The sequence below is a fragment of the Typopeltis vanoorti genome, chromosome 5 (assembly GCF_054136105.1).
Source record: "Typopeltis vanoorti isolate ZY-2024b chromosome 5, IOZ_Tvanoo_1.0, whole genome shotgun sequence".
Classification (NCBI taxonomy): Eukaryota; Metazoa; Arthropoda; class Arachnida; order Uropygi; family Thelyphonidae; genus Typopeltis; species Typopeltis vanoorti.
The window spans coordinates 42,022,894-42,039,995 of NC_143553.1; the positions used below are offsets into that span (position 1 = coordinate 42,022,894).

The window sequence follows — 17,102 nt, forward strand, 5'->3', positions numbered from 1 at the left end:
TGAGCACTCCAATATTGTCATAGGCACTTCTGACCAAATCAATCCACCTAGACCTTGGTCTTCCTCTGAGTCTCCTTCTTGCCATCTTGGCATTAAACAACTCTTTTGCTAACCTTTCTTCACCCATTCTATTTAAGTGGCCATACCACCTAGATTGGCTCTGCTGACATATTCTTCAATGCTAATAATGTCAAGTTCTTTTCTAATATGCATAAACACATCACAACCACTGCATCCTCAGCTTCTAAAAAACTAGGATTTCTCTTTTGCTCAAGATATTACTTTACCCATGAAGAGCTGTTAACCTTATACAAATCACAAATCTGCCCAACCATTGAGTACTGCTCTCACATATGGGGGTGAAGCCCCCAAAAGCTCCCTCAAAATACTTAACTCAATACAGAGGAGAGCAATCAGACTTATTAATGACCTATCTCTTACCAACTCACTTCCCCTACTTTCGCACAGTTCAATCTCCACCAGTAGCCAATCAGAGATAGCTGGCCCATGACTATCACTAATTATAAGCAGCAACTGATGAAGAGATAGGCAAACAAGTGCTACCATCTCTTGGTGCCTAAAACTAACAGGATGTGCTACTATCTGAAATAATGTGGTTTCTACGGTCAATTTTCTTGAGTTTACAGGACAAAAAACCCGAGTTTCTGAGGAAAAAAAAAATCTGCTTGCCCAGCCAGAGATCGACTAACTTGGGAACTGGTCGAAGAATGGCTGAGAAAAAGTTCCTCCAGTAGGCATCTAGACTTGAATTTAAGTCTATCTTCAGGTGACCTAGCACAGAGGATGCAAGTGCCACTTCTACTGAGCTACACAGGTCCTTCTGTATATCTAAAACCTGCATAACATCTGTCTTGCACATCAAATAAGTTTTCTCTGTATTTCCTATTCTGCACTACTGCAATGAGGATTAGTTGGTAGATTAGTAATTTATTGTATTTTTGCATATGTAAAGAAAAACTAAATGAACATTATACTTGCTACCAACTTTGATATTCTATAATTTTTATTTTTTACTGTAAATCTTTCCAAACTTCAAGATATCGTTCAAGAACAACACTAGCTGTAGGTCTTGCAGATGGATTAACTGCTTTGCACACTAAGTGTATTTTAAATAATTTGAAATGTATGATGTCAGTTTTTGTGCCTAAAAACCAACTGCAAATATCTGGTATTTTCCAGATATCACTTTTTTCATTATATGTTGGCATATCATCGTCATAAAAGTCTCTATCAGAATATGGCCATAATTGTTCTGGAGCCACAAAATTTCCTGATAATTTAGCATGTCCACATTTTATTCCAGTACCATTAAGGTGGTTTACTGTAGGTAAAGCATCGAGATCATTAAGCACAAGTTGAAGATTATCCGTTATTAAATACTGTGTCAATGTTTTCTCTAGGCTGTTAGAGTCGCACATCACGCGTGTCCCAGTTGGACTGTCATGCAAAAATTTTATGATTTCAGCATAAGAAATACAAAAACGAAATCTTGCAGCAACACTGTTATATTTCCCTGGTCCAGCATTTAAATGGTAGTGTAAGTTAAGTGCATTTCCCAAACTATAATACTCTGTAATAATCAGCCAGGTATCACAGAAACCTAGTAATTGCACAGTGTATTTACTAGGTCCAAATGTCTTTAGCATTTCAAGATGATGAGCAAAGTCCTCTTCATATTTAGACAAAGAAAGAATAGCTAACACAACATCATGTCCATGCCATTCAGCAAGAAAGATCTGGAATATATTAATAGATATGCATTATCATCTTACCTCAGGGTATCTAATAAGAAGAATTTATTAATACCAAGTTAAAATGCTTAAAAATATTAATTAACAAAAGATGGAAGAATTCCATTTGCAGCCAAAACCAACACTTGTTTTTGCAGTGCTGGTAATAAAGAATGACAAAACGTTATGTAGATGGTAAATTATTTGATATATATTTTCAATATCATTATTTACAATAACCTTTAACAAATCTGACCATTTTCAAAAGGGAAATATAATAAATGTACATAAAAAGTTTGTGAGCATGTGCGAGTAATATTTTTGTGCAATAGGTTTAATGGTTATGATTTTATAGATTTTCCAACTTTAGTAATCTAAGAGAATACTTTTCCTTTTCTTACATATTTATGCAGATATGTAAAAAACATGTTCATGACAAGTATCTAAAAAATTAAACAAAATAACAAATTTATAATTATACTGAAATCTGTGGGTAAAGTGCACTGATAAATTAGGGGCAGCAGTAGTACTTTTAAAGTGAGATTCATAATTAGTAAGACTAATGTATTATTAACACTAATATAGGACCTGCAGAAATTTAACTAGTAAAATACTGCATTAAGAAAATAGCTAGCAGAAACAAAATTAATTGAAGAAACTGAAAATAATACAAATAACTCAGAATTCTTCAGATCCAGTGAATTTATTGAGTTTTTTCTTAGATTTACTGGTATTTTTAGTACATTATTGTTTATTTTAGTATTTATTGGGCTATAGCATTTAATAACATAACTGTAGAAATATTAGTTTTTACTATTAAAAATGATGCTGAAAACTCGTCACAACAGGACAGTGTCTAAAACACAAATTAAAGTTGTTACTGCTGAGGAGAATCTTTGTCCTAATGAGCAGAAGCGTTGCTGCAGAGATGATGATAATATATCCGAGGATAATCTTACATTGGAAATATCCTGATTAAAAGAAATTATTAAAAACTCGACTAGAGAATTAGAAAAAATGGAAAAATGTTTAACGAAACTTAAAAAGGATAAGAAAAAGAATCAGAACAACAAGAGGCAGGAAAGCACTGAGCTTGGTAATAATATAACAAGGTTAAGTCAATTAAAATTAAGGAAAAAGAGGTAATATGGTATGGTGATTATCATCATCATCATACGTATCAAGGATTTAGGCCTAGTATGGCCTTTGAAGTCATCGTTGAATCGTTTAAGAGGGCGTCCTGGTTTTCTTTTTCCTAATGGCTTGTTTTGGTAATCTTTCTGTTTTCATTCTTTGAACGTGTTCCGTCCATCTATGTTTATATTTTTTAATTTTTTCAATTACTGGTTCTTGGTTTAATTCTTTCATAATATCTTTGTTTCGTTTGTGATCAAATAGGGTATACTTTGCAGTTTTTCTCATAAACTTCATTTCTGCTGTTGTTAATCTTTGTTTGTCTTTTTGTTTTATTGTCCAGATTTCGCTTCCACACATTAAGACCGGTAGGGCTTTCTCTTAAGAGCTGTGTGTTTTACATTATGAGAAAATATCAAGAACAGTAAGGGAGCTTGCTCCACCTTTACAACGAGTTGCCGTGGTGTGGCACCACCAAGTGGTCACTTACGCTTGGATACGCTGACAGTTCGTCGGCATGAAATGTTACAGATCGTAGTTTTCAATCTTAGTTTCGCTTACTGGCTGAAAAAACAATAAGGGATTTTTATCCCCTTAACTTATATCAACCTCGCCAGAAAAAAATAGCCGTTTGGCTTTTCATCTTAGTTATACTATGTTATAATGTAATATAGTGACACACCTTTTGGGCAATCGTATAGCAAAAGTATGTAAGTTTTCTTCACTTAAACTCTGATATTCTAGGTCTAGCTACTCACTGATGAGACCTCAAAAAAGGTTGAAACCGGTCTGGGTAGTGACCTCTCCTCATAATGTAAAACAGTACTACATCTCTTAAGAGCTGTGTGTTTTACATTATGAGAAAATATCAAGAACAGTGAGGGATCTTGCTCCACCTTTGCAATGAGTTGCCGTGGTGTGGCACTACCAAGTGGTCACTTACGCTTGGATACGCTGACAGTTCGTCGGCATGAAACGTTACAGATCGTAGTTTTCGATCTTAGTTTCGCTTACTGGCTGAAAAAACAATAAGGGATTTTTATCCCCTTAACTTATACTCCTGTTATTTTTAAATATTTTGCAATTTTTATGTTTATATCTTTTTCATTTTCATAAGTGATCATACATCCTAGGTAGTCAAATGAATTCACCTGTTCTAAGATCTTGTTATCTAATACTATTTTAGTTCTTGCTGGATCTTGTCCTTTAAAGGCCATAGTTTTTGATTTTTCCGTTGATATTATCATACCATAATCTTTGGATATCTCATTTAGATTTAAAATAGCTTTCTGTAAGTTATCTTCAGAATTTGTAATTATTATTTGGTCGTCTGCAAAGAGGAGAGTGTTTAAGTTAACTGTAGGTGAAAGTTTAATTCTTTGATGTAAATTTTTACTCCATTTTATTATTATTTCATTTAAGTAGATATTAAAGAGTTGCTGAGAGGGGACATCCCTGTCGGACCCCTTGGTTTATCTCTCTTGTATATGATAGCTCATGATTTAATCTTATTTGTATTTGATTATTTTCATATATACTTGTGACAGATTTTAGGATATTATTTGGTATTTGTCTTTCTTTTAATATGTTAAATAATATGTTTCTTTTAACTTTGTCAAATGCTTTTTCAAAGTCAATAAATGCAATATGTGTTTCTAAATTATATTCTCTTCTTTTCTCTATTATTAATTTTAAGCAGAAGGCTGGGTCTATACATGATCGTCCTTTTCATAGGTTTGCAATGAATAGAAGTAGCAAATATTTCAGAAGAGGTATGGGAAAGGAAAATGTCAAGGAAGACTAATTGCCCATCCCCTCCCCTCCTCAATCATAAAATTAGCGCTTGCCAGGGAGTTACTACTTCTAGTTTCCCAGGGACAAAAATTAAAGATATGACAAACATAAACAAAAAAATAGAAAAGACAAGCAAAAGAGGTGGTAGTTCTTGTAGGAACTAATAATTTAAGTCGTGACAAATATAGCATGAGAGGGAATATGAAAGAAATGAGAGTAAACACTATAGGTTTGCTACCCAGATACAACAGTACTGAATTAAGAAAGAGGGCAATGACTGCAAATGATTTCATGCACAGGCTAAAAGAAATGGATGCGAGTTTTTTTGTGTGGAGAGTGTGTTTGATGGCAGAAGAGACTTGTATAACGCGTGTTACTTAGATGCGACTTCTTGTTAGTACCACTCCCAGCAGACCTGTCGCCTAGTCTGCCGCTGGGGGGGGGGGGTAATATATTTTTGACTGTAGCAGCGAATGTTCACAGGGGCTGGTTTGCCTGCTTGCAGGATGAAAAATGCCAGATAAACTGGCAGAAAAAACCCTACTGCCAACTCCCAAGACTGGCTAACTTGGCTATGCCTGAGGAAGATCCTCAAGTTCCTCACTTCTTCGACGGGAATCGAACCTAGGACAGACACTCCTTCCCCAGACACATGTTTGTGAAGCGCAATGTCACTAGGCTTCATTGAATATGACGTGGCCTAAGATTGTTGGCATTGGTGAGAGATGGTTATCAGAATCAGATATGGTAACTGGGATTGAGTGTAATGAGTATACTATTTTTAGGAATGACAGAAGAGATGGGGGGGGTAATACTAATGATAATAGACAACTTGAGTCCAGTTAGGGTAGAAACACAAGAAAATGATGTAACAATATCCCATTTAATGGTCAGTTTGAGGCTATCTGGTGAGGTGTTGCTACAGCCCTGGAGGAACATTGCAGGGGACAAAGAAATGCATTGCCAATTTAGCCTTATGGATACAAACGAGTGACCATTATGGGTGACCATCTATGCCAAAGGATCTGTTGCCTATAGAAGAACAACTTTTAGAACTAGCTTCTGATGGTTTCCTAAAAAATAAATACAACGAGAATATGTTATCATTTTGGCTACAAATACAGAATGAATCTCCTGAATTAACAGATAAAGCTCTAAGGTTCATTTTTCCAGTTCCAAGTTCATATCTGTGCAAAGTTGGATTTTCGGCCCTTGTAGATATTAAGACAAAGAAGAAGAGGAACCACATTATAGATGCCGAACCACATCTGAGATTGAAATTAACAAATATATAGAGCCAAATTCTGCTGAAATTTTATTCCACAATAAGCAGTTTCCTCTTGTTGATGATAAATTATTTGAATTAAGTAAAAATTTATAGTATGTTTATAAATTTTGTTCTATTAAAATTAAATCATTTTTTTTGTTTACATGTTCATCTAAACTCAAATAAAATAGACATTTACAATGAAATTTATTTATTTATTATTATTTTGATAAGGGGGTACTTGGTAATAATGAAAATTTAAGAAGGGGTACATGGATATCTGAAGTTTGAGGAACATTGATATAGAGGAATAAGACAAGGATGCACATTATCTCCACTCTTATTCATCATCAATGTGAATCACATCATGAAAGAAAGTGATATTAAACTTGATATTAAATGGGAAATATGAAATTTAACTCTTAGCTTTATCCAGATTATGTTTTCTCCTAAACACATCCATTGCAAGTCTCTAAGGTTCGCTAACTAAATTGCATAACATCTGTAACTAATTTGGCATGAAAATCAGAATCAGCTATAAAAAGACCAATGTTATGAAAATAGGCAGGAATATAGAAAAATTCAGCTGCATTCTCAATGGAGAATCTACAGAAAACAAGAAAATATTTCAGTTATTTATGCACAGTTTTCAGTGAAGACGTAAATTAAATTTTGAAATATAAACAATATAATAAGTAAAGTTGGTATGGTGGGGAACCAGTTGAATACATTTATGTGGAATAAGTGAGAAATTAGCCAAAACACTCAAATGGCAATATACAAGACAGTGTTGAAGTCAGTTTTAAGTTATGGATTTGAGAATTGGGTTAAAAACAAAGCATTTCATCAAAGATGAGACCACAGATATGAGGGTTCTGAGAAAAGTTAGAAGAGTGAACCAATGGCATCAATAGCAGAATCATATTAAAAAAGGAACTTGACATTGTTAGCATTCAAGAATGTGTGAGCAGAGCTAGTCTAAGGTAATATGGCTGCTTATAAATAGAATTGGTGGGAAAGGTTAGTGATGGCAATAAAGAGACACAGGGAAAGATCAAGATCTAGATGAACTGATTCAGTAAGAAGGTAACTTAGAATCATGAAATGTTAATATGGCAGGTAACAGACTGAAAGAAAAAATCTTTCACATGATGTAAACTCAATCATGTAATGATGTCATAGTAGCCTAAACATTGTACTGGATTGTACATAGTAGGAAACTGATGATGACATTAACACCAAACCTCTGCGGAGTCAAAAAAAACTCAACTCATTGTAAGAGGTACACACAAAGCCCATCAAACCGCACTTTAAATTCATTCAATGTATCTGCATTCGTCACAATGTCAATCAATGCATTCCATTTGCCAACCACTCTCCATGCAAAGAACCTGTTCTTTATGCCGCTGTTTACACCCTCCAGGGACGTCTCCTTGTTCTATCTCCCCCCCCCCTCCCATTCTATGAAAAATTTCTTTCCACATTAATCCCAACCCTTTACCAACTTAAAGTTCTCAATCATATCCTCTCTGCAGAGTAATCCATATGCAGTCTGATATAAGTCTTATACAATGGAACCATAAAATCTCTATTTCAATGTATCAGTGCCATCTGTATCCCTACAAGGATCTACTGCACTGTCCTCACAATTTTGCAAACTTGTTCCCTAAATTTTAGGTCCTTACCCAACATCATTCCCAGATCTCTTATTTCCTCCATCTCCAAGATAAGATAACCTCACCTGTATACCCTGCATCCCATCTTTGTTTCCTGAATTTTAAAACCTTACATTCTGCAACACTGAACTGATAACCCCAATTATTGCCCATTCACTCAGTCTATCCCAAGTCCTCTTGTAAAGCCACAACAGCTGTGCTTCTCCTCACATTTCTGCACAACTTTGTACCATCAACAAACAACTGCATATCCTATCCTCCCTTCAAACTTTGTCCAGTTGCATTAATATACAAGATAAAGAGCAACAGCTCCAAAACAGACTCTTGTGGACATGCTGCTAGTGACTTTCCATGATACTGCTTCCCCATGCACAACCTGCTAATACCTATCAGATGGCCAATCTCCAATCCAATGACCTATTCTATTATTCAACGCCATCCAATCCAGTTGCAAAATCTAAATATATCACTTATGCATCTCTCTTCCAATACACATTTCACCTTATTGTAATAAGTAAGCAGACTGCTAAAACATTATCATCATTTAGCCAATTCATGCTTTCCATTAAAGAGAATGCTACTGTTTTTAACACAATTCTGGATCTTTGTCCTCTATAATGTTTTCAACACTTTAACCACAATTCCAAACACATTTGCCTATAATTTGAAGATTGCATCTTGTCACTCACTTCCCTTATGAAGCAGAACAATCCCCCCCCCCACTCCTTTGGAACTTAATCAAAACACATGATGGTATATCATTAAGTCCCATAACCTTATTAAAATCAACTTTACTCAATTCCCCATATACTTCCTTCTCACTCAGTTTATCTTACTCACTTCCCACTGCACTCATAGTCTGCGTGATGTCACATTCATGAGGATAAAATACCTTTATGAATTACTCTTGGCTAAATCCTCTGCAGTAGTTATTCATCTACCATTTTCATCGTCTCCATAATTCCTTCTTTCTCCAGATCGCTACATAACCTTTTCATTGATCCATTCACACCTACGTTATGTAATCTTCCTTACCATCTTGGAATACATTTAGACATTGCTTCTGCTAGATGGTTCTCAGCCGGATTAAGGGGCAGGCTGACCGGGGCACCAAAACTAAAGCCAGCTATAGAGCCTTATATCTATGCAGCTTTGAAAAGGCGAAGTAGGGTCTTATTTCTTATTAAAAGTCCATAGGAAGAGTGGGAGAGTGAAGAATGTACTGACAGCAACAATAAACGGTAACAGTAAAATAAACCACCGCTAGATAGATAGCAGGGACTTCATTTTATAACATCGTCATCACTATTCGTTATGCGTGATTTTTTTTTTTTTAAATATTTAAGATAGAATGGATCGCAAAGAAATTAAATTTAAAATACCATGTACTATAAAGTTGTTTTAATTGAAGCTCGAATTATAAAAGTTTAGTAAACAAATAAAAATGTACATATAAAGTTGTTTTAATTGATGCTCGAATTATAAAAGTTTAGTAAACAAATCAAAAATGTACATAATATTCAGTAGGCGAGATGGAAGCGTGCGCAAAAGGTTGAATACTGGTACGATGCGGCGCATTGGCTAAACCAATTAATTAATTTAAAACTCACATGGCACTGGCTAAACCAATTAACTAATTTAAAACTATCTCGGAAAAGTTGTCAAACAAAGGCTTTCTCCATGTTGATTCTAATTTTAGGTGTTAGTCCATTAAATTAGAATTATACAAGATCGTCTTTGTCCGTTATGTGTTTTGAAATTATTAAGTTTTTTTTTTTTGGTTTTATTTTGCCTGTCCTTGAAATTTATAATAATACTGGTGATTTAGTGGTAAGTTTTACATTTTATTATTTTTACTATTAAATCCCCTTTTATTGTTAATTCAATTTTTTTTTTAATCATAGAAATTTGGAATTTCTAACCAAATTTTTCTATTAATTTCTATTCTTCCACAGTGAAAATCATCACGTAAAGTAAACAGAAATACACTATATTATAATAATAATTATTATAATAACATGACATCTTCAAGGAGTTCAAGGTAGGAGGGCACTCTACTCTACTGCATATATTTTGCAGTCTCCCCTACTACTTAATTCTCCAACTACAAACTATAACACTACACACTATAACCATCCACCACAACCAACAACAGTAGTTTGTGTCTATAAACTGCATGTGTTCTTGTGGCCGATTTGCCTGTACGTGGGATGAAAAACCTGAATTGCTGGGAGAAAAAACCCTGCTACCTCCATATGAGATCAGCTAACACCTTCAATTGAAAATTTAGTGTCCAATATATGTATATATTGGACACTAAATGCAAAGGAAATTCAGAAATTAAGAACAACACAATTTAGTATGGAAAGAAGTAATGCTTGGTATCAGAGACTGGATCACAAAAGGAATACGTGAATAAGAAACCAAACCAGAGTCTTTGACATCATAGGAAGAGTGAAATAGCTGAAGTGGCAATGGACTGGGCATATTGTTCAAAGACAAGATCAACAATATACAAAAGAAGTACTGGATTGGATTCCACAAGAAGAAAAATGACCACGACATGGACCTAAATCATGGTGGATTGATGATATCAGATTTGCAGGAGTGACATGGAAAAAGAGAGCCATGGACAGTTTTGGAGTAATCTTGGAAAGTCGTTCATCCAGCAGTGGATCGACAATGGCTGAAAATGATAATGATGATATATATATATATATATATAAAAAGATTCCTCTTGTAACAATGAGAATCAAACTTAGGCCTTTTCCAATCGAAGGGTGCAATGTTCCATTGTTCTTCCAATTGCATTACACATGGACAGCAACACTTTTATCAGAAAATTTAAAGACGCTTCTGAAATGTTACACCCGCCTCTCCAATGTACCAAAAACCAAGGAGTCTGGTCCTTGTTCATCAAAAATCTGAAGCATATGGATCCTGAATATGATGCTCATTATGCAATAAGGCTAAACAGTGTCTCTTGAATATGACCCAACTATTTATTGTTAACTTATTTTAGTCCCTATTTCCATTACAGTTAGCTTGGGTGTAGTAAGTGTCTCCATTTTTCATTTTACTTATTTATTATAACTGTCCTGAATAAATATAATACAATAGTAAATGAAAGTAATTAAAAATTTGCAGCTAATAAAAGTTTTTCTCTTTAGAGTATATAGTATATAGTCAGTTAGGTGGCTATATACTGGAATTCACATAATTAATTTTTTGGTTTAGATTTTGCATTTAATTACAAAATTAAATAAAAATTTTGAAATGTTAAGCAACACAAAAGTTGGATTGCCAAACATAAGCAATCCAACCATTGTATTTACCTGTTAATCTTTATACCATGTGAAATAGCTAGATGTCACAATGAAACTATATTATCTGATCAAGTCAAGAACTCATCGAGGTAGGCCATATACTACCTGCACCAGCTGTCATGCTTGTTCTTGAATTCATTCACACTACTTGCACACAACATTCAATGGCAATCCATTCTGATCAAGTACCACTCTATGAAAGATAAATATAGCTCTCATCTCCCTTCTTGACAGCATTGATTCTCAACTTCCAAGGATACCCTATCATCATTTCCCCACCCTCCATAAAATGAAAAATTCCATCTATTGAATTCCTGTATGACCCTTTCAGAAGTTTATGTCTCAGTCATATCACCTTTCTTTCTCCTGTTGGCTAGTGTCTGCAGTCTACAAATTCTTGATCTGTCTTCCAACCTTCACTGAGGTTCTCATCAGTGGGAGCCAGACCCAGAAGTGATACTAAGGTTGAAGTAAATATGCCCAGTCATGAAGTGACTTCACGTGCAAACTTGGTTTGCTTATACTTGGATAAAGGATGAAACCGAGAATATAATTTCTTGGCATCTTTAATTTATAGTATAACCAAGTAAAAAAACTTTCAACATCTAGAGTATTTTAATAATAAACATCTTTTCACTATTTGTATGTGGAAATATGACCTCCACATTACTTCAGCCTTAAAATCACTTCTGTGTCTAGCTCCCACTGATGAAACCTCAATAAAGGTCAAAACCTGTCTGGATAGTAGCCCTTCCCATAATGCATTGCACTATATATATATATATATATATATATATGTAGAAGTGCACTGCATTATGGAATACCAAGGCAATTGATGTGAAGTCATTAGCCTCTATCTACAAGTAGCCTAGTCATAAAGTTACTCCATGTGCAAACTTTGTTTGCTTACACTTGGATAAAGGATGAAACCAAAGGTATAGTTTCTTGGCATCTTTAATCAATAGAATGCTATAGAAAAAGTGTTTGTGGTATATTTTTGAAGAAAAACCTTTAAAGATATAGCTAATATCTGGAATAAACCCTTCAACTGAAATACTTCTAAACATTACAGCAGTTTCAAAAACAACAAATTTGAAATTTGACTTATAAAAGTTATTTTTAAAATTTAGGTGTCTTAAAAGATATATTTTATAAGATTAAAAAATTAACAGGAAAAATAATTATGCTAAATTAAAATTCTGTTAAAATTAAAAAGCAATCAATGCTAAATAAAAATTGTTTCATACCTTTTTTACAACACTTTCAACTAATATTTTTTTAATTTTAACTTCTTTCTGAATATCTTCACATTTTAACCAAGGTTGACAGCTCTGCATTCCTGGAAGGCTAAAGCTGCCATTAAAACATCTGGGTCGACAAACTCTCTTTTCATGATTTAAAAGCTGTTTCCAACAGTACATTTCTGGAGAAGTAATGGCATCGTTTCTTTCAACACGAAATATTATACTTACAATAGAAATAACCACTGCTATCATGAAAATTACATGCACCACACTTATGCTTCTGATGTTCTGAACAATCTTCATTCCATTGCTTCTATTTTTCTTGATACCTAAGCATTGAACATTCCAATCTAGTTGATCTCATCTGAAACATATTTAGGAATATTACTAAAATGCATTAAAAATAAAAATATTTATTGTAATATGGGAAAAATAGAGTAGACTTTCCTTAAAACTTTCAAGAGCCTCTGAAATGCAGTTGATAATGATATTTCCTTTGGATGGAAAGACTGGGATCTTCCAACCAAATCCATCCCATTTAGGATGTCGAGAACTTTCATATTCTTTTTTTTTTTTTTTTTTAAATGAATATTATTTTCCTTCAAAATAGAACAATATTGAGGACATGTAATTTAAAGTCATAATACAATCCACAGCCTTAGTTGATTTCATATAATCTAAACTACTGTTTCTCAAACTTTGCAGACCAATTGAACAAAGCATATAACTCACCGGCCCACTAGCTCCCATATCCTGCCTTCATATACCACACCAAAGAGTAAAATTGTGGAGTAGTTCATATAACATATTATTATTAACCTTATTATTTTTCAGTGGAAAATTAAGTTGGAGTGAAATAGGGCAGAATTTCTTGCTGCATTTTAAAGTATCAAAACAATTTTTAATAGACCATATTCTAAACTGTATCTAAAAATTTACAAACTAAAATTTAAAAAAAAAAAGAAAGAAAGAAAGAAAAGAAAAAATATGTATATATTTATTTATTTACTAATAAAATTCTCTTGTGGCCTACCATGAAAACCAAGAGGCCCACTAGTGGGCTGCAGACCACATTTTGAGAAATACTGATCTAAACAACCAAAAAAAACTTTAAAAGCTGTTTTCATTCATTCATTTATTTTTAATTAATGAATGAACAAAAACATCGTTCTGAAATTTTATGTGCAGAAAACTTCTTTTAACACACTATTATTTTCATTCTCTAATATCCACAAAGGATATACAGGGACACTGTGATAGTACTCCACAATTAAATTTATATTATTACTGGCTTCATATCAACAGTTTTCTTCCAAATTAATCTGACATTTGACAGGCCTCAAATACTACATGATTTTAAGTCTCTTATGATGTTTCTAAATTGGATCAAAACACCTAAGCTATGGTTATCAACTGGGTCATTTCTCCTGCCATCTTGGCATTAAACAGAAGTTTTTCTCTTTTTATGACAAAACCATCTTGGGTTAGCTCTACATATACCAATGGCAACTTGTACATCAGCAATTGCGTCTGTTCACCCAAAGATTATCGGAATAAGTGAGACATGGTTGGAAGAGGATGACATGCTGACAGGAACAGAGATGGAAGGGTATGATGTGTTTCATGAGGATAGAAGGGGTAAAAAGGGAGGAGGAATGCTATTGATGATAGAGAAAGAGTTATGTCCATAAAAAGTAGAGATGCAAGAGGGAAATAGTGCCAGTAGTTTTGAGGCAGTATGGCGTGAGATAGAGGTGAATGAAATCAAATACTTGGTTGGATGTTGTTATAGACCAGGTAACGTGGATGGTGGTGATAATGAAATGTATAATCAAATTAGTCAAGCAAATAAGAAAAGATTGATCATTATGGGTGATTTTAATTACGGCAATATAGACCTGTTACTGGTAGTAAAGAAAATGAGTTTCTTGAGTTTCTGAGGGATAACTACCTCAGACAATATGTAACAAAGGGCATGCGAGGATTGAGGGTCTTGGATTTGGTCATCTCATCAGAGGATGTAATTATAAATGAGGTGTCAAATCATCCACCAATTGGTGAGAGTGACCATGAGGTGATTACCTGGGTGGTTGCCAGCAGTGTGAGGACCTCTGTGAGAAAAGGGTATATGTGGAACTACAAGGGGGGGGGGGGGGTGATTATGAAGAGCTCAGGAGACAGCTTGCAGGTGTAGCATGGAATGAGGAGTTAGCTGGAAAAGAGATCAATGCAGCTTGGGGGATTTTCAAAAACTATTTAGTAGATGCAATGTCTAAGTGTATTCAAAGGGTGAGAAGGTTAAATAAGGTAAGTGTGAGATGAATGAATAAAGAGATTAAACATGCGATGCAGAGAAAGAGGGCATTGTGGAGGCAGCATAAGAGAAATAGAAATAACCAATTCCATGAGGTCTACAAAGACCAGGCAAGGAGGGTGACTTGGTTGGTGAGGGTAGCTAAAGAGAGGTATGAACAGCAGTTAGCTAATGAAGCCAAAAAGAATCCCAAGGAGTTCTTTCGATATGTAGCCAGCAAAAAAAAGGATGACATTGATAGGAGAAAATGGTATAAAGACAGCTGTTGCAGAATGTGTGGTGGAGATACTTAATGAGCAATTTATAAAGGTCTTTCAATCTTGTGAATGTGACTTCATGGAGAGATTGAGAGCAGTAGATGATGGGGAGGAGAGACTGACTGTAAGTGAGCAAGAGGTGTATGGAGAGTTGAGTAAACTAGATGTTAATAAGGCTGTAGGACTTGTGTGAAGGAATGTGCAGGGAGTTGACACCTGTCTTGCACTCGGTCAAGTCCCTAAGGAGGAAAAGATTGTGCCACTTCATAAAGGAGGTGATCGAACTCAAGCATCAAACTTATAGGCCTATCTGTGTGTCAGATGTTGTGGTTAAGTTGTTGGAGAAGCTTGTGAGAACTAGGATCCAGAGGGTTGACGATAATGGTATTATCTTTGATGGACAGCATGGATTTGCTAAAGGGAGGTCATGATTTAGTAATCTACTTATTACAATAAAGTGACTGTTTCCTTGACCAGAGGAGAAGGATACATAGTAATATACTTAGATTTCGCAAGGGCTTTTGATAGAGTACCTCATGATAAATTGATAGTCAAACGAGAGCAGATGGGGTTGGATATTAGATTAGTGCATTGGATTGGAGATTGGCTATCTGATAGATATCAACAAGTTGTGTATGTGGGAGCGATATCCAGGAAAAGGAAAGTCACTAGTGGAGTGCCTCAGGGGTCTGTTTTGGGGCCATTACTGTTTAACTTGTATATTAACGATATAGGTGAAGATTTGGATGGAGATATTCAGTTGTTTGCAGATGATGCAAAGTTGGGACGAACCATGAAGGGTAGTGAAGATGCTATGGTCTTACAAGAAGACTTGAATAAATTGAGTGATTGGGCACGGAAATGGGGATGCGAGTTCAATGTTGGAAAACAAAGATGGGATGCAGAATTTATGCTTGGTGAGGATATATCGTTGGAGGTGGAAGAAATAACAGATCTGGTGGTGATAGTGGATAAGGATCTGAAATTTAGGGGACACATAGCCAAAATTGTGAAAACACAAAGGCTTCTGGGAATGATACGGAGGACACTGACATGTAGAAGTAGGAAGGTTCTTGTTCCGTTGTATAAGGCTTTGATTAGGCCACACATGGACTAGTGTGCCCAGATTTGGTCACCTGGTTTTCAGAAGGATGAAGAGATGTTGGAAAGGGTCCAAAGACGATTGACTAAGGTAGTTTCTGACCTCTGGAGTGTCGAGTATGAGGAAAGATTGAGAAGATGTAATTTGCAGAGTCTGGTTGACAGGAGGAAGAGGGGAGGTATGATAGAGACCTACAAGTTGGTAAGGGGTTGTTATAGGATCAATGCTGGAGAAGTTCTACAGAAAATAGTGGGGGATCAGGGGAGAACCAGAGGTCATCCCTGGAAACTATGAAGAGGGTGTGAGAGGCAGGTTTTTTTTGTGCAGAGTTGTAAATGATTGGAATGCCTTGCCGGAGAATTTGTCTGCAAGGAGTTTGAATGTGTTCAAGGCACGATAATGAGCTATGTGTGTGATAAAAGGACCTCCCAGATGATTCTTTGACTCCTTGAGGTCTTGGGATAATAATAATGCGACACTGCAGCACCCCCAAGAGAAAAAACAAAATTAAATTTTGTTTATAAATAATAACAATGCTTACAACACTATGTAAATGCAATACATGTTAAAAGTTACAGCTTATGTTTGGACATTGACTGAATAGTTAATAATTGGAATTGTTCGATTAACGCTTTAGATTATGAAACAAATGCACTGCAATCTATCGCAGTGTCAGAATTATCACGTTCGGGAAAGTGCAGCTAGACTCGGCGATATTCATTTGCACTTGCCACTACATGTAACAAGTGAATCCGACACTGCTTGAGCAGTGTCGCTAGAGATAAATTGTATGCTTGTTATTTCTGTGAGATATGAAACTTTTTATTATTTTATTTCAATTATCATTATATATACGAAACAAATGCACTGCAATCTAACGGAGTGTCAGAATGTCGAAACCGACACTGCTCGTTAAGTAGTGTCGCTACAGATAAATTATATGCTTGGCACGTTATTTCTGTGTATGAAACTTTTATTATTGGTGTGTGTTCATAGTGAGGATAAAATATTTTTAATGAAGCATTTTTTTCAAAAAAAAAAAAAAAAAATCAGCTAACGCCTTTTTTTTTATTCCCGTATATATAGGGAGTGGCGAGGCCATTTTTAGCCCTATCTAACTTTTGGAGACTGAGTGAGCAGTTCAATCTCCACTGGTATCCAATCAGAGATAGCTGGCCCAAGGCTATCACTATTTAAGTGGCATGCAGTGAAGAGAGACGGCTCAATAAGTGCTGCC

The 17,102-nt window shown here is 35.1% G+C and overlaps 1 protein-coding gene across 1 annotated transcript in view; it reads right to left on the bottom strand.

Annotated features, from left to right (window-relative positions):
* Positions 1–1,031: 1,031 nt before the first annotated feature.
* Positions 1,032–17,102, bottom strand: part of LOC150106338 (protein O-mannose kinase-like) — a 30,308-nt gene continuing 14,237 nt past the window's right edge. Inside the window, exons 2-3 of the mRNA XM_090392980.1 lie at positions 12,196–12,556; positions 1,032–1,757 (exon numbers count right to left, since the gene is read on the bottom strand). Coding sequence (XP_090249106.1) covers positions 1,032–1,757; positions 12,196–12,495 — 1,026 coding nt within the window. The 5' untranslated portion in view covers positions 12,496–12,556. The remainder of the gene's footprint in view (positions 1,758–12,195; positions 12,557–17,102) is intronic.